Here is a 21,818-nt window from a genome sequence, read left to right on the forward strand (position 1 = left end):
TGTTTTTGTGCAATTTATTTGCATTTTTTCTAGAATTAGAGCTTTTGCAAAATCTTCATCGGCTTAAACATTTCAATCAAACAAAGCATTTTCTATTCTTATCTCAGAGTTATAACAACAACTGACACTGTTGAATATGCATCTTAGCAGTAAAAGTAAAGTTGGTTTATGAAAGATAATGCACATGGGTGAGATAATCTGAATTTTCATAGAAAATATTTTTAATTGGTTGCACTGGCTCAAGATAAAGTTTTAATGCTGTGCACAGCTCATGGATTATTTCATTACCAGTCAAAAAACAAGTTCTGAGAATGTTTAGAATGCTAAAGGAAATATTAATGGAACTGTATTTAAATCAATGGGCCACTTTCCCTGTAAAGGATTAGTGGCTTGGATGGCTTTTTTCCCATTCCAATTTCCTTTTTTTTCCTGCATTTGTATTTAAAAGTAAGGTTAGTGGTAGAAGACCTTAAGAAATTAGAAATTAAAATGTACTGGGTCAAGTCTGCTTCTTTGCATAAATTGCTTCTCTTAGAGAGTAGCTTAGAAGAAACGTCCTACTCTTAAATCTTTTTGCTTTCATTCCAAGCACTTTCCAGTTCATCCCACTTTTTTCTTACATGTCTTTTTCAGAATAGTTTTCTCATTTCTCTACTCATCATAATAACCTTTCTTCGATGCTTTGTTTTGAATTTGGTTTTCAACTGCGCATGTGTTTGAAAATAGACTGTATGAGAACACTAGGACCTCAAGGATATATGAAGACAGTAATGCAGATATTAGTTTGGCATTTTAATGTCAAATTTTCTTTTTCATACCCCAGAACTGGGAAGCCCAATGTTATTGTGTAGCTGACTACCTGCTGAATGTCTTTCCTCACAAATTCTCTACCAGAGTATCCCAGTTTAAGGCAAGAAATTGTGTGATTGGTGCTGTATCTTATGTGTGTGACCTGCACTTTGTAGTGTAAGCTTTGGTATCACTCTGGTAATTCTGAAGGGCTCTGTTCCTCTTGACTGATATCTGTGGCCTCTTCAGCATTACCCCCGTGTCTGCTTTCACATCATCTACAGATTTCATTGTGTGGATGGCTCTTTATTCTGAGATCAGTGAAGAAAATACAAAAGATGATTTATTGCCAAACTCAGCTTGGGTACTTCCTTAGAAGCTCCACCAAGATCGTTTTTCGTGGGAAAACCATTGTTTTTCCTTGCATTTGTATCTGCAGTGGCTTCTGTGGTATCTCCTATGACACAGTCTAATGCAATTTGGGATTTCACTGTGATATTCCTCTTGTTAGCTCCATGTGGAACTCAGCATTGAGTTTATCACATTTCTGTGACTAAAACACACACAGGCCTTCCACTCATTCAACTAGATGGCATCAGTTCCCCAAAATATGTGGAGAGATTTGGTGCATCTGACCCACCTACTATGTCTTGAAGCCTTTTATTTTTCAAATACAGTTAATTTAGTGGGGAACATAAGGGCCAGAATATGGTACAGTTGACACATTGGCAGGTCTAAATGTGACAACAAGGGCTGCTTATCATCTGTGTGAGTGATTCACTGAGAAGCTAAAGAGGATGCTGAATGAAGGGGGGGTTTCAGGGAGGAGACAGCTCCAGGGCTGGTTCCTGGAAGGAGAAGCATCCTGGGAAGATGGGTGTGCATCAAGTGTGATGCAAGGCAAGAAGCCCTTGAATGCAGAACCTGTCAATAGCTACAGCAGCACAATATCAGTCTCTACATGAGACAGAGGAAGGAGGCGAGAACAAACCCTTGTTCGATGCTATTCTTCGTGGTTTTGGGTATTTTTTATTCAGCTTTTTACCATACACTTTTCACACTCCTGTATTTTTTTCCAGAGTTAATACATGATTTGCTACATGACATCATATCAAATGCTTTGCTGAAATCCAGAAAATTAGATGTACTTCATTTCCTTCATCTAGAAAATGAATTAGCTTGTCCAATACAGCTGTTAAACTAGCCTAACATGATTTGGTAAAGTTTTGCGTTTTATCCTATTTTCCAATTGCTTTCATGTCTTTAATTATTTATTTTAAAATTTGTTCTAAAGCAGCATGCATGGCTAAGGTCAGACTAAATACTTCAACTGGGTAGTTTTTAAATTCTATTTATGTAGAGCTATTACATTGTCTGCTCCCTGCTACAAGAAATAACACCTCTCATTGGATACCTGGATTTAAAAACTCCTGGCTGCTTCTTTTTAAGTTCTGGGATAGAGATAATCTTTCTCACTTTCTGGCCACACAAGTTCAGTCAGAATATGTACATTGCTATTTTCAGAGCTATGGAGATCTATATTAAACACATTCCTATTAGTCAATTCAATCTACTCCCTTGGATCACCATCAACCTTCCTATAAAGTAATTCTCCTTGACTCTATGATCTCTTTTTTGTTTATAGCACTCTGGAATCTCTGGCTTTTGAATTTAGTTTACTGTCTTTGGGAGGTTCTTTGGGTAAATTCTGGCAACATTTTTTGAGTATTTATTTATTTTTCTAATTCTGAAAGGCACTGCTTTCTTTACCCCAAGCCTGGGGTTTTAGCTTCCTGTAACATGGCCTGGGATGGTGCAGTTGTTCTGTCTAGATGATCTCACCTGGTATATTTTAACCTTGCAGGTGCAAACTAAAAACAAACAAAAAAAATACATAATCATTTAAATAATTTATAGAATTTCCAAGTGTCATTCCTGGCTGAATCCAGCCCCTTACACTGATTGCATAATCTGACTTCCTTCATGTTATCAAATTTTGTTCTTTTTAAATCAAGAATCTGATTTACAGACTTATTTTTAGTTGTCCTCATATTAATTTAAGTCAACTCCTCATCACTCAATCAAAAAATGTTTCCTACAATTAACTTTTTTATGATGTCTCCAATACTCAGCCAAAGCAAAGATAAAATTGTGTTATTTTTTGTTGATTTTGTCTGGACAAAATCCTCAATGACAATTTACTATTATAGGAAGCTGAAATCTACCTATATTCATATTATGATGTCCAGTTATAATATTAATACAATGAGGCATTATACCAGAGTGTAAAATAATGGTACGGGGAACTAAAAATAAGCCAAGGAGTTATTTAAAACTCAATTCACTAAGTTCTCCAGAATAAAGACAGAAGAAACTATTCTGGAAGCAGGAATCAAAATACATGAAAAATTTATCTAAGTTACTGAGACACAAACCAGCAGTCAAGTGATGGATGTAACTAGGCCAGTGTGCTACCTTTCCTTTGTAATTGCACAACTGATTTCTTGCATGTTTTTCTCATTTCATACAGCTCTGGCTGCTCTTTGGTTATGATTAAATGTATTTGTCAGCACGCACACAGGTCTCACATTCTGTATCATTTTATTGTCGATGTGAAAGATTGATGTTAAAAAAAAAATGGAAATTTATTTTCCCATTCTCTTTGGGTGAGCCTCTGCTGCATAGTCAAAGTCAAGGATTTTTTTTTTTTTGCTTTAAAAAAAGCTCTTCTGCCCTTTGAGAGATTATGAAATTGTTCTATCCTGCTGCTGTCTTTAAATAAAGAACCTAGGTGATACCCAAACAAAGCACTACAGTAAGTCTCTTTTCAAAAAGTGGTTTCAGTAAAATTTCCCAAATCAGCTTTTTAATTTGACAGCTTATCAGGTCTTTCTGTCAGATAATGCAATATAATAATGCTTCTCTGACTCTGCAGACAGATTCCCCCCCCCCCCCCTTTATTTTTCATCTTGGATATCCTGGTGAAATACAAAGGCTCATCCCTTCTTAGGCTTGTTAGATCCTGTAATTAAATTCAGATCTTGATAAAATGTGTGGCACAGTTGTCATTACTTGATCACAGAAGGTATAACACCTTTCAGTTAGATACAGCAAGGTGGCACAATGGAAGGAGAAAGAAAATGTCAAATAAGCAGTGATTCAGAAAAGCGTTTTTCAAATACTGAAAGAAACAGAAATGTGCTCTTTTTGTGTCTTTTGGCAGAGGATGGGCCAATGCCTGCTTTCCATAATTAGGCACAGGGTGATATGGAAATGGAATTTCTGAAGATAACAAGCTCCAGGGATTCAAGCTAGAGGAATAAAATGGGAATGAAACCAGATCTAAGAATGAGACATTGCAAATCTGTCTCAGCTGGTCTCTTTCACCCTGTCAGGAAACCCTTATCTATTTAACAGTTCCCAAAAGTCAGGTCACAAAAGATGAAATATTGCCAGTATCTAGAGGTTCTTTTACAAACTTGTGTTTGTCTTGACATAGGTTTTCTGTGTATGCAGCATCATACTTGCCCAATCCAGTAGGGTAAGCTAGAAATGGAGGATTAGCATCTTGTCAGTCAAGAGAACAATTTACTCAAGCCCTTCCCCAAGGAATTTTAGCTGCATAGTTTCCTTAACAATATAATGCTGGTATCTCTGATGGCATCAGTGATTTAAAAGAAATTCGTCGTTCTTCTTTTTCTTTCCCAGGGGCAGGACTGTGTTGTCAGTGCAGAGATTTGAACAGATTCCTTTGTTTTTCTCCCCTTCCAGCCCCCAGTGGGTTTGTAACCATCTCATTACACAGACCTTTATATAACGTGTCTTTCTCTGGGCCAAACCAATGATTCCCTCACCCCACTGGAATGATTTCTGTGTAGCACTGCAGTTGGTGTGTTTGTGACAGTGCCCCTGTCCTGAGATGCCTCCCTGGATGAGCACACTCATGTGCCAGCTCTGAGCTCCCACTGAAGCTCCAGGGGCTGGTTGAGCATGCAGGAGCAGAGTACAACGCTGTGTGCCTCTCCTGCAGTGCTCTCTATTTCCATTATCCTCTGGGGCAAGCCTGGAGTCAGTCTGCAGTGGGAGCCTTTCTCAGGACAGAGAAAATCAATGTGGTGTTGAGCCTTCCAACCAGACAATCTATCATATGGAGAACAAAATTAATTTCTCTGCAGTGCTATTGTGTTTTAGGTGCTCTCGGAAGATGAGGTATATTTTTATTTGGGGCACATTCGTGCGTGTGTCCCCAATATATTTTACTGGTGGCATGAGGTGTGACAGCAGTATGGTGCTTTATGTCTGCAGGATAAGAACTTCCATTAAACTAACTAATTCAGGAATAGTCACTATAATTCATACTGCAGCAGGGAAAACAACAACTTGCTCTGTCCTGGATATATTTTCCTGAGAGAGGACTGCATTAAGCAGGTATCCAGAAGGATGCAAATCATTGCTGTCTGGAACACATGAGCATGCACATTCTTTAGACTCTCTTTCTCCCCTTTGTGCCCTGTGAACATGGGAGAGAAGCTGCACACCCATCTCTTCATCTTGTGGTGTCATTAGATTTCTTCAGTCTTAAGCCCTGCTATTCAAAAAAAACCAAAACAAACAAAAAACATCTTCCAACTGCAGCGTCTACACTGTCAAAACATTTCTTTTATTTACTACTTTGGATTTGAGATTAATGTTGCACCTTAATGTTGTTGTTAATGTTGCACCTTAGTTGCAACAATACAATTTCTATTGTATTATAGCATGCATATACAATTAAGCTCAGTGTGTTTCAGGAGTTTCAAAGAGCTACCTTGACCCTAGCAGTGTATAGCTAAGCCAAAGTATAGTTATGTTTTTTGTTGTTTTCTTTTTCTTAGTCTATCCTACCTGTCAAAAAAGAAAACCTTGTATGATTTATATAACCTAGAACTTTCATGCGCTTCACAAGGGGCAGATTGTGTAGTATACAGCTTTTCAAATAAATTTGAAGCAGAAATTGAATATCCCTCAGTGCATCAGAAGCATGAAACGTTGTAAAGGGCATCCTAATTTCAGCCCCTTTCATGCAGAAGTTAACTGAATTAAAGGCAGTGAAATTATGCTCTTAGAAATTGGTTTAATTGAGATGTGAATGGTTTATTTTCCTCAGTGAACTATTTCTAAGGCATTAAATGGCTTTTCTGGTGCAGCATCGGGTATAGTGGACATTAAAAAATGAATGAAACACAATAGCATCAAGGTTAAGCATATATAAAGACAATTTTGATTTTCCTGTTTTACAGATCTGATGGGCATTAATAGAGGAGAGGTTTAAATTTTTTAAATTGCAGTTTATACAGGAGGGAGAGAATAATAAATATGTCCTTTGCAAAAGAAAAAAATGGTGCTAAAAATATAACTGTAGCTGGGTACAGGGCTCAATCTTGAAAGCACACTCTCATTTTCAGAGCTTGGTAATTGCCTCATAGCAATTTTTAACCAAAGGATTCTTCAGCATCTCACTTTAGGCCCCAGTCCTGGAGCTTCTCTCGTGTAAATTCAAGTGAGTTTCTGCAAACTCAGTTATGGCTGCACTATCAGTTCCAGAAAGCTGGGATAGGATGTGTTACATATGAAGGATTTGGGCAGAGAGGTTTCAGACTCAGTTTCAGCATTCCTCCTCCCCTTTTATTAAGTTCTCTGGGGCTCATTGGTATCCTTTGTGTAAAATCATCCTCCAAGAGCCAAATTAGAATCAGAGAGGAGCAGCACTGCAGAGGGCAGTGTGGCAGTGACTTTGGGGACCCTGCAAATCACAGCCACACATCTCATTTTCAATCCCAAAGTTAGTGGATATTCCTCATCCAAGTGGTGAGCAGTGAGCGTAGTTAATTTTTCATTAGTCAGCCTGAGGTAATAAACTCAGCATTGCATAAAACTGATGGTTCTCAGGGAGGGGCACTCACTGACTGGAACTTCCCCAACCACTGGGGTTCTCTACTGGCTCTGAAAAGCTTATGGCAATACAAACAGCGTCCTGGAGAAATAGAATTCCAAGAAGACTCTTGTGGGGGTCTCATCTTCCAGGTTTCTCCACATGAAACACCACACTAGGCTGTGAAAAAGGAGTTCATGGAAATGGCTTTGTGGGCACAAAAGGCTAAAGCATTAAGAACTGGGGAGGATTTTAGCACCTTTTGCAGCACTTTGAAACAAGCTCTGGAACAAGTATCAAAGTCTGTACCTGGGGTTTGTGGTTCTATGGAAGAAAACAAATTGGTGTGTGTGTGTGTAATGAGAACCCCAGAGAGGCACAACCTTAAGTGATTTATACTGTCAAAAAGAAAACTGTGCAGTGACTTGATTACAGCCTGAGTGCTTTCAGGAGGAAAAAAACAGTAGATGCTTACAGTGCTCTTTAGCCATTCCTAGAAAGCTGTAACCAGAGCTAAGAAATTCATGGAAGAAATGAGCACAGAATTTCAACAGTGAGCCTTGGTGCTCACTTCTGAGAGATTTACCTCATGGTGTGTCATCACATCAGGAGAAGGTGGTTCCCTGGAAATCCTGATTGAGCTGGTTATAAATTAACCAAAGAATAGTTTCATGGCTGAATACCTGCTTTAGTCATATCCTTTGATGTGCAGTTGACATTAGTGCTCTGTCTTAGGAGTGTACTATCAATACACTTCTAAGAATATTGCTATGGCACCACTGTGTTCATAATGCTGATATAGCAGTAACTTTCCAGGAATTAAAGTCAGAGTAGGAAAAAACTAAAAGTTTCCAGGCATCATTTCTATACCCAGAAACATTACTGTGCTAATCAAAAGCTATGTGATACCTTAAATATCTCAGTCCTATTGCATCAAACTGAGAATGTACTTGCAAAAGAGCAGAAAGAGAATACTGGAAATATTACTTAAACCCTAATAAAACACTTATCTTTCTCTTTTTCAGCTTTGTATATTTATATATCCATAAACCCTGATAAATTCCTGTAAGGAATGATTTTTAGTTAACTGCTGGCTTATCCATTCCATCTGATAGCTCACAGTTTGTTGCATGTAATTTTTGCAGTAGCTGACTTTAGTTAAAGAGCATTCCATGGAGTTAGCCTGCATGCAGCCCTTCCAGCTGAGCTGGAGAGATGAGCCATGCTGCAGGAGTGTGTCAAAAATAACCTGCTGCCTCTGCTCTTCCCTTATCTGTCATAGCTCTGTGGATGCAAGCACCATGGGTGTTCTGTGCAGAAAACAAAATGGGATGTTACTCCAGTCCTTGTCAGAATCCCATTTTAGCCTTGTGCTTTATTGGTGGTAACAACCCACCCTGGCAGTTAGACATATTTCAGTGTTAATTGAATATACTTCAGCCTCATACTTTCTAAGTTTCAGTGTTCTGCTTTAGAAGCAGTGGCAAATCTGTGAACACAGAAATAAAAGCAAGGACAGGAGGCAGCTTCCTTTTCCCATGGAATCCACTGAGCCCATGCCAGTAATTTCATGGCTGATGATGAACAGTAGATTGATGGACTGATGTAGTCCTTCCTGCTCAGAGGCCTGAATTTTGTCTTGAAATATGCTTATTAAGCTGGAATGAATTAATATTTTATTAGTAAGTCATCTGCCCATTTTAGCTGTTAGTGTATTATCTGCTTTGAATTAGATGCTTATTTAATACTTCACTTTGCTCAGTACCATCGTTTAGAAATAAAAATAATTTAAATAGCATAATACATTATATTTAATAATGCATTAGTGCTTCATGTTAGAGAAGCTACAAGAGTTCATAAAGCTGGAAAGATGATAATAGCCTTATTTAATTTCAATATGGTGGGTTTCAGTATGTTTTTAAAAGGTCAAGTGGTTCCCTGAGAAAAAGTAGATGTGTAAATCGTGCTAGAAGAGCTATTTTCCTTCTAAAGTTGATCTTTTTCCCATTTAACATTTCATAAGTGTTTCAAAACAGAAGTCAGGTCTATACTGTGGATATTGCATCACCAAATGGATTTTTGTAAAGCAAAATGAAAAATTAAACATATTGACAGCTGAATACTGATAATCTATTTCCTTGCAAATTCATATATGCTTAAATAATTCAATACTGATTGTTTCTGCATTCTGATGTTTCAGCTCAGATTTGCTCTGAAAATCAAGCCAATAAATTTATATCTGCATAAAAGTTAGCTGCTGGTTTTGCACTGCCCATCCAAGATGTGTCCTAGTTAGGTTTGAAAACAGAGCAGCTCCTCGTATCAAAGTGTGTCCTGGGCAAGAGCCTAAAGCACAGGGATGTCTTGCTTTAGCTGGTGCAGGATCCACACGTGTTAGGACTGGCTTTGGAGTCACTGGCTTTCCTTTCTGAAGGCCCAGGGCTTCCTTGACACCATCTGTCACCTGGAAACATGCCAGCAGAGATCTGCTCAAAGATGGTTTCAGGCCGTGATTTAGGAAGGCACCAGAGAATTGCTTCTGTGCTCAATGCTCAGTGTGTCTTCATGGACTTTTGAAAGAATAGGGTGCACTCAAATGGACTTTCCATGAATGTGGTTTGTGCCAACACTGGCAGCCTTTGGGCTCTCCATGGATGTGGTTTGTGCCAACACTGGCAGCCTTTCTTCTGCCCATTCCCCACACAGGTCTTTACCCAGCAGTGGGTCTTTGTCCCATTTTTAAACAAATAGTGTGAGAAGTCAGGAAGCAGAGCTATCAGGAGAGTGATAAATGTGTTATGGTAACCAGGCTTCCCTTTCCTTGAGAACCTCCTAAACCATACAAGAAGGAAAATATAGAAGAGTTTTGAATAGGAAAATTCAGAGTATCTGAGCAGTGAAATGTTCTTCAAAATTTCCATCTCAAAACAAAATCAAATGCTTTGCAGTAGTTCTTGGTTTTCTAGGCTGTACTACATCAAAAAAAAAAAAAAAACAAACAATATATATATATATTTATACAACATAATCAATCACAAGGAGAAAAACCTTAGCTAACTGGAAATATGGTGCAGATTATTAGAAAATGAGCTCCGTTTTGTAAATAGTTAAAATGATATGCAACACATCTTAGTTTACAGGGGAATTATTAGTGATTTTTTAAAAAAGATATTATAAGTAGGAAATCAGATAATTTCAATTTTTAACAGATAAGATTAAACCTCTTCAGGGAGTCTACTCACAGCCATTATGCTTTTCCATGGTGGTGGTCTTGTTGTAGTTCTGCAGTCCTAAAGCACTCCTTTGCTTTTATCTCAGTGAGCATCTGTTTCTATTATTTACAGTTTCTGTTTCTGTGTCTTGCCAAAAGCATTATATGTGCAAGTTTAAACTTTTCCATTTGAAATAGATTATTCTTTTATAGTAAAATGTCTGCAAGGTCTAAATACACAAATTGAAATGCCACTTTTGGACAGAACTGAAAGTCTCAAGCTTGCTTTGGCCATGGGCTAGGTTTTTTTCTTTTTTTTTCTTTTTGCCCTCACTGCTGACACAGAACAGATTTTTATCTCTTCAATGCTATTTTCCATCTATATGGGCACATTTGGTTTTTTCTGCTTGGCAAAATCTGGTCCAAACAATGACATCTGTTTTCTTCCTGTTGGCTTGTGTGTAATTATGCTTGTCCCTAGGAGAACAAGCTGAGACAGCCTGGGCAGGTGCAGCAAGTGTGACAAAGCACCTGCATGTCCCAGGACTTTGGGACATAGGTGTTAACTCCAGCATCTTCATGTTTTGTCAAAAAACATGAAATCAACATCTTTAAAATTTATGCTGCAGTGAAATAAGTTTGTGTGCTGTTGATGAAGGTTGATGCTGAGTGCTCTGGATTTCATACAGTGTTTATGGATCTGGGCATGTAATGAGCACGAATTTATCTGTGCCCTGCACTGCCCCTGAACAGTCTGCTAAAGCAGTCCAACTTCAGCAGATTTGGAGATCACAACTGAAGGCCAATACTCCATTTTCTCTTATCAACCACATAACCAAGAGCAGGATTTAACTCCAGAAGATTTTTCCAATTGTTTCAGATAACTTTTAATGTGGCAAATTGTCCACAAATAACTTATGAGAAAAATAGATTTTTCCAAAACCTTTCACTGACTACAATAAAATGCAAGGATATGAGCAATGACCTTTGGCAGTTTGTCCTTATTCTGATCTCAGAATTTATGTGGTGATTAAACTTAATTAGGAGACTTACCACACAGCTAATAAGTCCTTTCTTATTGATGTCTTCTACCTGAATACTGGATATTCATGGAGTTACAGCCCAGTGGGAATTTAAAATGAGAGCTGACCAAAGTGTTTCCCATTTGCCATTGTTCATTTATGTAATATATTGTTTCTATCAAGAGACCTTCTATAAGCACCACTTTTCTAGCATGAAATGAAGATCATCTAGATTGCTGCTTGGAAAAAAGTCAGTAGAGCACCCTCAGTTGCTGCTATCTCAGATCTAGCTAATTTTCAATGCAATAGGCTTGAAACATTCTCCATTTTTTAGTTGTTGAAAATCTATGGAATAAGAAACTGCTTACAGTCAACTTTTGGTTAAATTCTTACAGAAAAAGTAACCTTAAATGCTCTGACATTATGATTTAGAAACAGTTCAGAGTCCTTTTACCTTGGAGATCTGCAAAATGTCACTCTTGGGGTAAGGTGGGATATGGTACCATACTTACAACAATTCATTCCTCTTCAATGATTTCTATCAATTGTCCTGCCTGTTTTAGCAGCAGCCCTATAATATTAGCTCCTTTAATACTACACAGGCAGTACAAAGGATCTTTGTAAAACTCCAGATAACAAAATATGACCTTTAATTTATCAAACAAGTCTTATGTTTTCTTATCTGCTTCTTGTTGCTTTTCATCTTCTCTTGCTTGTTTTTGATATAATACATCAATCTCTCAAAATAAGCCTTCCAACACTGCACAGAGACACTGCATTATAGTGAGGAAGTGAGAGTCAGGAAGAGCACACTCTTCATTTAATTAGTAATTAATCCAGTGAAAAATAATCAAAAACAAAAACAGGGCAGAAGGTAGTTGATTTGAAGTGAAATCAACTTCTCCCCCTGAGAGGTTAATGAGAGTTCACAGCTTAATCCTGTAGAAAGTTGTAAAAATATTATTTGCTTTGTTTAATACTCAAGCATGAAATAAGGAGCTTACAGGTGAATAAGATGTTTTGGTACAGTCTTTAAGATAAATGGATATCTTTCAATAAAAGTGGTAATTGTAATCTTAAAGGCAAATCTGAGTTTTACTTTGTTTTTAGCAGTGCTATAAGCCCCTAGTGAGAGATTTTACTCTTCTATGAAGACTGGTATCAGTCATTCTGTGGGCAAACAGTCTCTTTGGATGCTTAATAGTCATTATAAGGAATGTGGGAGTTCCTGTAGGGTGTAAAGGGTAATATTATATTATGGTCATTTAATATGAACTTGCCAGGTTTGGCACTTCAAAATTTAAAGTGGTACTTCATGGTGGTTTCTCTCTTTCTAGGTTAAATATTCTTGAGAAGGTAAGGCATTGAAGAGCTGCACTCTTACTTATTTGTACAGGTTGTTTCTCTAACTTAAGAGCTTCTTTTCACTTTTACCCTCTCACTAAGCTGATGGTAAGGTTTGTTCAAAATAGTCACATTCCACAACTCTGTGTCTACCTTCCCTCCAAGCACTGGAGGAAGCCCAAATCAGCCTTTTGGGTATGAAACTCCTCATACAACACCTTCAAGACTGACCACTGCATCCTCGACTGCTACAAAGAGACCTGACATCTTTCAGCAGCAGGAAAGGACATACACCTTCATCTGATCCATCCAGAGCTCACTCCTGGATCCAGCACTGGCTAGACAATTCTGTCAGCAAAAGCAGAGGTCAGAGCAGTGTCCCCAACTAACACAGTGACTTCCTGAGCTGAACTTAGACCTCTTGCCTACCCCATGCAACCCATGCTGTGCAATGTGTGCACAATAATGGAAATGGATGGTATGAAAGTGTCGCAGACATCTTTTTATGAAAAATCCTTTCCTTAGGACTTTTCCTCCTGAGAAGCTGAGAGGTCTCAAGAACAAAATGTAAATATTGATTATCTGCTGCTGTGCAATGCAACAGGTGGATCTGTGATTGGCCCATGTTGGATGTTTGCAATTAATGGCCAATCACAGCACAGCTGACTCAGACTCTCTGTCCGAGCCACAAACCTTTGTTATCATTCTTTCCTTTCTATTCTTTTCTTAGCTAGCCTTCTGAGATGAAGCCTTTTCTTCTATTCTTTTAGTATAGTTTTAATGAAATATATATCATAAAATAATAAATCAAGCCTTCTGAACATAGAGCCAAAATTCTTGTCTCTTCCTTCAACGTAAGACCCCTGTGACCACCGTCACAATGAAAGAACTTTAGTATAGGACATTACTGAGATTGGGATTTAATTTCCTGGCTGTGTGAAACTGTGTACTGTTTGCCCCCATATCCCACCCTGAGCTGCTGTGGCTTCCTCTCATGCCATGAAACAGAAATTTCAGTGAGATTTCATCCCTAACTGCATCTGGAGGAGTGATGTGGTCTCTGCCTTCCTCTTGAAGATGCCAGGGGAGTCATGATTCAGAAAGAGCAGTGTCAAGATCATGATGAGCAAAACCAGGGAGAGAGAGTTGTTTATAAATGGAGAGAGACCTTGCTTTCATCACTTTGTTATTTATTTCCCTAACAGATCACTGGGACTAACACTGTGAATTTGTATTCTGTTAAAGGGTTTGTTTCAAAGAAAATGCTCTCTAGTCTAGCTTGCTCTTCACAGACTCACGATTTTCAACCTTCTTACTTATTCCCTTTCAAGGATGCTGCTATTTCACATCAATAACTGACACCTTTATTTCAGAGCACAAAATAGAATTACACTCCAGCCCTGACAATATAATAAATCAGGAGGGATAAAATACATATTAGGGAAGTTGACATAGTTGGTTTGTCCCAGCTGACCTATAGATATAAAGGTATGATTAAAGTTTTTTTTTGGACTGCTTCTTCTCAGTTGTGACACAAGATTTAACTCTGACTCAAAGATTTGACCTTTGCTGCTCTTCTCTGCTTACCTTGATTCTTTGGAATTATTGTTATTCCCTTGAAGCCTTTCTGCCAGTATGGAATTAACACTCTGTTGTGACAAAATATTGTGTATTTGGCAGAAGAATGAAGCCATCTAGAATTCAATCAGGTTAGACAATGTCACGGTGCACATCCTGAGTGAATCATTTCCACCCAGCTTTTTTAATCAAAGAAATCTTGGCCATAGAGCCCGGAAGAGTAATGCTGGATAGTCACATAGCTGTCTACAATTAGAGTTTAGGCACATCAGGATTTTTTTTTTTTTTTTAATGAATTACGATTGAAAGGGTCCCTGCCAGAGCACTTAATCTTTCTGATGGGTAACAGAATAAAATCTCAAAGCTGCAGGTTTATTTAGAGCATGAAAAAATTTATTAACCTTCTTGGAAGTGTTTTTACTGAAGAAGTTCCTTTGGTTCACCATATTGGTAAAAACAAGCATAAATAAAGGAAGGTAGAAAAACGTGAACTGAATACTCCTGAGGAAAACAGTCTCTGTGGTATTTATGGTTTCTCTACTGGGGATGAGATTATAAGATGAGGGAAAGGCATACAGTTTTACTGTGTCTATCCAGATTTGCTGTATGACCCAAACCAGATGTTTGGGAAGAATCAGTTATTAAAACTAAGTGTGTTTGTCGTTATGCAGTAAATAGGATTTTTGTTGCTTCTAATGGATTTTCTGTTATTTTCAGTTCTTTGAATATTTTTTTTTCATGTCGTTATGTGTCTACTGGTTTCGTCATTACTAAATCTATGTGTTCTCCTTGAAACTAAATCCAGATAAGTTCCACACCATTTCCCTCTAACCTTTCCATTTATATTGTATACTAGAAGAACTTAAGCTAACCTAATAGTGCCAAATTGAGATGTATTTCACAGTGCACTTTTCCTCTGATGAGGAATGGGCTAATGTAATCAGCAATTATTTTTTTGTGTGACCTTTACAAATCAAATTGTTATTTTCTTGCTTTTCATTTGAATTTTGCTCCCAGTGGTGCAGGACTGCTGCAGCTAGTATGAAACATAATTTATTGACAGAATCACATTATAATAGTCTCAGAAACCATATATATTGTATGTTTTAATGAAATAATTCAAAGAAATGTATAAGCTGGCCAAGATTAAATTTATGCTGTTAGTTCACAGAGGAATTTCCAGGGTCACCATAGAGATGTTCTGGAGCAGCTGCAGAGTAGTAAGAGTGGACCTTGCCTAGGATAAATCCCATGATAGTCATGGAATTACAACAGAGAGTTGCAGTAGCACTGAGGATCCCATCTGGGGGCTGCAGGGGCTTCTCTTACCACATGTTCCTGATCTGCACCCACTGGGTGAATAATCAACACTGTTTAATGCCTCCCCACTATAGGCAGTTGTGAACACTTAGCCATAATTTCCTTTTGGGAACTAGAGAGAGTTTGTTCATGAAAGGCATCCAGTGAGTAACCGTGTGTGAAACTGATGAGTGAATGATGATCTCTATCCATGAGACTTATTTCCATTATGTTAATGTATTCCTTATGCCCACAGACCTCTTCTGAACAACTTAGCCTTTCTTATAAATGACACAGAAGAGTTTCACCCACTCCCCCATTTTTTTTAAAATATAGATAAGTAAAAAAAAAAAGTGTAGGCAACACTAACTAAAACTCATGATTCATTAACTGTAAGTTAGGGAAACCATTTAGAAATAGGATGTTCTCTCACTTATTCAGTGACTCAAGTGATAAAACCTCAATAAAAACTGTCAAAATATCTTATTGAAAAAATAAATGTGTTAAAACTAACTGACTATCTGAAAATATAAATTGTTACCTCACTGGTTTAGGTATACATATATACACACATATTTTGGTGGAAGATACAAATCCAGAACAGAAACATGTAAGACCATACATTTTTTTCCTTTTCTTTTTTTTCTTTTTTTTTTCCTTGTGTTGGTCACATGACATTTTTTTTGAGTTTTTTTTCTGGTACTTCTCAAATTTCCATTCAGTCACAGGAAGTTTGCTGTAAGAAAAGGAGGCCAGGATGAACAGAAGCAATTTTAAAGATCAAAACAGGAGAAAAAAAATTAAAACTTTCTGTACTCTCACATCATCAGAGTGGTTGTGTTGTGATGTGTTTAATTCTAAGTTTTCACTTTCTTGGAGAAGTACAAAAGGGAAAGTTTCTGTAATACGTTTGATGTTCAGTTTCAGTCTGGTTTTATGGAAAACATATTTAAAAGCTGAGAACAGAGAGAAATGCACATACAAACATAATGTGTATATTTTATATATATGTATATGTGTCCATGTAGTTTTTAATATGACATGCACTTAGCTGTTCACATACTATATTTACTCAGAGAAATCGTGGAACCATCCCCTGTGGTTAGCTAAAGAATTTGTGGATGCCTCATCATTGGAAGGGCTCAAGATCAGGTGAAATGGGCTTTGAGCAACCTGACCTAGTGAAAGGTGTCTTTACTCATAGCAGAAGGGAGGGAAGAGATGATCTTCAAACATCCCTTACAATGATGCCAACCATTTTATGACTAGATATTGGAAAAGGAAGGAACAGGAAAAGGCCATCTCCACAAAAGCAAATAGGTCAGCTTTTGGCGTGGTGAATGATGTCCATGCTAAACCAAGTAAGGGATTCATGAAACATGGAAAATAGCAGTTCTCTGCACTGTAGAATAAATATCTGCATAGAACCACCATGGTTTCATTTGCAATTCTTGGGGGCTATTGCACTGACTCTTCCCTGCAAGCCTGTTATGGCTTGTAATTTTGTGACAAACTGGAACACTGCTCTCCTGAATTTGGGTAATATTTCTGTTTGACAGTTAGCAGTAGGGTCCTTCTAGCTCAAGAACATATCTTTCTGAGCACTATGTGGGCTTACTGCAGTGTGTGCTTACATTTCCACTGCAGATACAGGACTTGGTTTCTCAGTTGGTTTGGTGGGTTTTGAAGTCCAAGAAAATATGCACATTTCAGCCAGTAAGATTGATTTTGTATTTGGACATGATTTATGAACTGCTTTTTACCAATCTTACCCTTCTTATCTCTCAGATTCTTTACTAATATGAACCAATAGAATGAAAGAAAAAGATTTTGTTGGTCTAAAACTCTGCTGCCTCCAAAGGGATCACAACTATATCACTCAAACACAAAAAACTATAATTACAAATAAGCATTTAAAGTGTTTCGCTAATTATTCCTCATCTGCTATTTTTCTGACTGTGCCAGCCTTATTTTATCTCACTGTTTCAGTTAAAGCAGTCAGAGATCTCTGCGATGACTGAGAATAGATACAGTTGGCAAATATGACAACTTTGTCCTTTACATTGCTGAGTTCTGGTTAGTTCTTAACTTATGAAACCCCACCACAGATGGCCTCTTGCTAAATTTTAAAGCACTTGCACGTTTCAGAACCAGGCTACCTTTCAGCAAGTCACTTTTGTCAAAGCCTTGGTGTTCCTTCAAGACATTGTCAAGGAGTCTTAAGAAAATGTACAAACTGTGAATGCCCTGGTCTGTCCTGTACCATGTATTTGAATTCTGAATTTTATTTAAATGAAGCAAAGAAATTTGTATTTTTTTCTGCTTAGGAATAAGTTACAGCAGGACTATTATTAGACAGAAGAAGTAAGTGTGCCTTAGATGGTGATTAAGAGTTGTGTTCTTCTTCTTTAAATGACTAACCTGGAGTGAGAGGTTGGATGTCTTTTGAAAACTTAAACCTGTTTCACCTGAACATGTTTAACTAGTTAATAAGAAACATCAAAAAAGACAAAACCCTGAGGTCAACTATCATTTTTTTGTAAAGCCATTCGATGATGTTTAAATTTGTTTTTTGGGTCTGTCTATAACATAAGTTTAATAACCTAGCTCAAATGCAGATTTCTAATTTTCAATTAACATAGGAATAATTTTGTTTGCTAAAATAAAATAAATGAATGAATGAAAAGTCTGAACCATGAAATGTTCTAGGTAGCACTTTTTAAAATTCCAAATTTCAAAAAATCATGTGGCAACTGTATAGCTCAAGCTTTAAGTATTAACTTTTAACCTTTGACCTTACAGATTTTAACCAATGAAATGTCTCTTTAAACTTTAAAGGAAACAATGATAACGAGCGCCTGGCGATTGCTAGACAGCGAATTCCATATCGACTTGGTCGAGTAGTTGATGAATGGCTACTCGACAAAGGTAAAAAACATTGATTAAAACTTCAAATAAAAAAATAATTTGAACATAACCAAGTAGTGCTTCATTGTAACACTAATAAACATAAAAAATAAATTTCAGTAAAACTAAATTAAAACAAATTTTAAAAAGTAAAATATAGAGTAATATTTGTATACCTTGTATAATAATTTCTATACATTTCTAGAAGTACCAGCTGTTTAATAATCTTACCCTGTTAACTTAAGGTTAAAGGGACTGTTAAATATAATCCACTAACTCAATCTATGAAGGTACTCATAGCAAACATTAACCAAAAATTATAAATCATTCATAGATTATATTACATGTTCCAGCATCTAAATTATTAACTAAAAATATCTGTAGTTATGATATCTTCATTATGGTCCTGAAAAAAAAATTTGTTTAAACTGTAGGTGTCTTAAATAGTGGGCAATATGAATTGCCAATCAAAATGAAGTCCCTTTAACGTTTGCAACCTTCTAAGGGGATTTTGGAACAAACACTAATTAAAACAGATCTTAAAGTTGTGTGCATGCTTTTTGTGAGCAGAAACCAAATAGTCACTAAAGTGACTATTCTATTTACTAAGAGTGGTACTGTTGCTGAGGATTTCTCTGTTTAATGGAAATGTGCCATGATTTCTCCATCGGTATGTGTATCATTTCTGAAGCCGCTTTTACATCTAAAATCTTTTATTTTAATTGATAGCCTTGCTGAAAGCCAATCAGACATCTATTTCTGAATCTGCTTCTGAGATACTTAGTGTAAACCATGTGTTTCTTTTCAGTGTGATGTTTAAGGGAAATAAAACATTTAACTACAAAAATGAAATATTTAATTAAAAATGTAAATATTCACTTAGATAAAGTTGCAAAAAATTACTGCATAAATTCTTTAAAACTCACTTGACCTAGTGACTTGATGGCATATATATAAACTTTGTGTGTATATACATATTTGTATATGTCTATACATACATAAACTCATTTGTACATAAAGCTATAGGCTCTATGTGTGGAAAAAAAAAAAAAAACCAACAAACTTTTAAATGCTGGCAGACTTGAAGAAAAAGTTATTTTAAGGAATTAGAGAACCTGGCATTCTTGAGACACACCAAAAGGTTAACACTGCTTTCAGGTAAAAGGGAGAGGGGTATATCTGGTAGTGCCAAACACATTTGCAAGTATATTTGATTGGCCTTTTAGCAAAAAAACATATAAATCTCAAAACGTCGTAAATTAAGAAAAATGCAAACGCTCTCAAAATTTATGCATTTCATGGACACCTCATTAAAAAGCAATGAATTATGAGTCAAATCCTTTTCTTATAGTTTATTGCTCTCATTTTTCACCCCATGACAATCTGTTATCACTCGTGTAGAGTACAGCGTTCACAGTCAACATTTTTGCATGTATATAATATTATCTTCACAGGGCGTCAGCTCACAATCTTCAATAGCCAAGCAACCATAAAAATTGGAGGCAAGGAACGCGGCCACCCTTTCCAAGGCCAGCTCTCTGGTCTTTACTACAATGGCTTGAAAGTTCTGAATATGGCAGCAGAAAATGATGCCAACATCATGATAGAAGGGAATGTGAGACTTGTTGGTGAAGTGCCTTCCTCTATGACAACCGAGTCCACAGCCACCGCCATGCAGTCGGAGATGTCCACGTCAGTCATGGAAACCACCACCACCTTGGCCACCAGCACCGCCAGAAGAGGAAAGGCTCCGACCAAAGAACCCATTGGTCAGGTTAGTCACCTTCCTCACCTTTTGCAAATGTCTTCCCACCTCTGAGCGTGGCTTCCTTTGTCTCATTCCCTCTGCTGATGAAATTCTTCCCCCTTAAAGAAATGCATGAGTTCCTGTTAAAAGTTCTGTACCGTACACGTCTCATGGATGTGATGCACACCAGCATTTTGAGGGAAAGTGAGGGCTTTGCTTTTCTTCTAAATTAGGCAAACCTACCAGTTCAGATTGTTCTGGTGCTGAGTTACATTGCTCTGTCATCCATCTTCGTAGTGGCACATATTTTTAAGTACCTTTTCTTCCTTTGATGGCTTACATCGATTACTTTCAGTGTAGGAACGCAGGATGTCTGGAATTAGAGATAATGAAATGAAGTGGTGACTTTATCCATGAGATAGAGAAAAGACACCCAGTTTTAAGAGAGAACAGGAAGGAGGTGTGAAGACAAAAAGTTGCAAGAGGCTGGAAAAGAGGGAATTAGCACTTTCTCTAATCCCATGATTGATCATCTTCTCTGGCAGTATTCCTCACAAGAGGCAATGGCAGCAGAGGGAATTAAAAGCACTCTGCACTATGGGATATTCAGGCTCCAAGTCATGGGCTGTTGTTTATTGTTTGTTGAGTCTATTTGCATCTCATGAATTTGGTGATATATTAAGTAGCTTTCAGGTTTTGTCAGGATCTCTGCATAATATGTGGGGGAATTTACTTATTGGGAAAGGAGGGAAGAAAAGAATGTGAATGAATTAACCTTCATCTTGAGTAGCAGCAGTCAGACATTGTGCTTTAAAAACCTAAAACTTCTTTTATATTTATCCTTTCTTAAAAAAAAAAAAAAAAAGAAAAAACAAACAAAAAACAGACAAAAACAAACAAAAAACCCTCAACCAAACCAAGAAAAAAAAAAGTACTCTGCTAAAAGCTTTTCTTATGTCCTTTTGGTTTTCACATGCCTGGTGCCCACTGTGGCACCAAGCCATGACAGACAGCTGCACTCCTGAGATCCAGAAGTAGGACAAGGAACACAGAAAGCACCATGAGGGAGAGACAGGGTGTGCTGAATTAGGTTCATTTGCTCAGGAATGAAGCACATGCAGGTTAGATGGAGGCTGAGGTCAGGTTGTCTGTTTTCTGTGCAAAACCTCAAGTCACAGAGTGAATTGGGGCATCAAATTTGACACTTCAGCTTTTCTGTCTGTAGTATTTTTGTATGCTTTGTACTATGGATCAAAAACTATGGCAAAGTAAATGTAAAAATTGTTATTTAGCAAACCTGAAGCAGTACATTTAAGTTAAAAATGTGCCTTAAAACAAAAGCATTTTTACTTGCAGGTTGCAGGAGGCTTTAAATAGTTATTGTAGTGAGTTATAGAGTTTTGATAAATAACAATAGATTTTCTTTGTTCTTAATTCTGTTTTAAATAGTATCTTGTACTCTATTATCCAACTAGTCTGACCTCAGTATTTGCAGCAACACAATCTAAGACTTCACCAAATTTACCAAAGGGAAAATGTCTCTAAAATGTAGAACACACACATGGTGTGAAATAATCTGAGCTAAATTAATGTTACTAAATTAAAATTAAACAAAGTTTAGCTGTTCCAGTTCCCAGCATACTGTTGGCCTCTGCCACTCTTTCATGTTACTCCCAGGCACAATTTTGGAGGAAAAATGTCACAGGGGCCATTCTCAGTTGTCACCTTGCATGATCTGTAGGCAGCAAGAATTTACTGGTACAATTGCTTTGCCAGTTGGCCTCAGTTTCTGGGAGTATTCCCCAGTAAAATTTGCACACTATTTGCATGTTTAGCCACTAAGACTTATTTTTGAGATTTTCCAGCCGGATATTTTTGGAAGAAAATTTTCTTAAGCTAACAACTGTGGTGGGGTGTAAACTTTTCTGAAGAGGGGAAACAAAACAATTAGGGCAAAATGACTTTCCAAAGCTTTTGTGTTTCTAGGCCTGAAATAAGATATGGCCCTTT

General features: G+C 37.2%; 1 protein-coding gene across 36 annotated transcripts in view; it reads left to right on the top strand.

The window, feature by feature from the left end:
• NRXN1 (neurexin 1) overlaps positions 1-21,818 on the top strand; it is a 693,385-nt gene that overhangs the window by 578,983 nt on the left and 92,584 nt on the right. For 24 of the 36 annotated variants that reach the window (XM_074536869.1, XM_074536872.1, XM_074536877.1 and 21 more), the window contains 2 exons: positions 17,993-18,082; positions 19,516-19,835. In XM_074536869.1, the coding sequence (XP_074392970.1) occupies positions 17,993-18,082; positions 19,516-19,835 (410 nt within the window). The remainder of the gene's footprint in view (positions 1-17,992; positions 18,083-19,515; positions 19,836-21,818) is intronic. The other 12 variants (XM_074536888.1, XM_074536889.1, XM_074536892.1 and 9 more) reach the window with 1 other exon arrangement.

The sequence above is a fragment of the Zonotrichia albicollis genome, chromosome 3 (assembly GCF_047830755.1).
Source record: "Zonotrichia albicollis isolate bZonAlb1 chromosome 3, bZonAlb1.hap1, whole genome shotgun sequence".
Classification (NCBI taxonomy): Eukaryota; Metazoa; Chordata; class Aves; order Passeriformes; family Passerellidae; genus Zonotrichia; species Zonotrichia albicollis.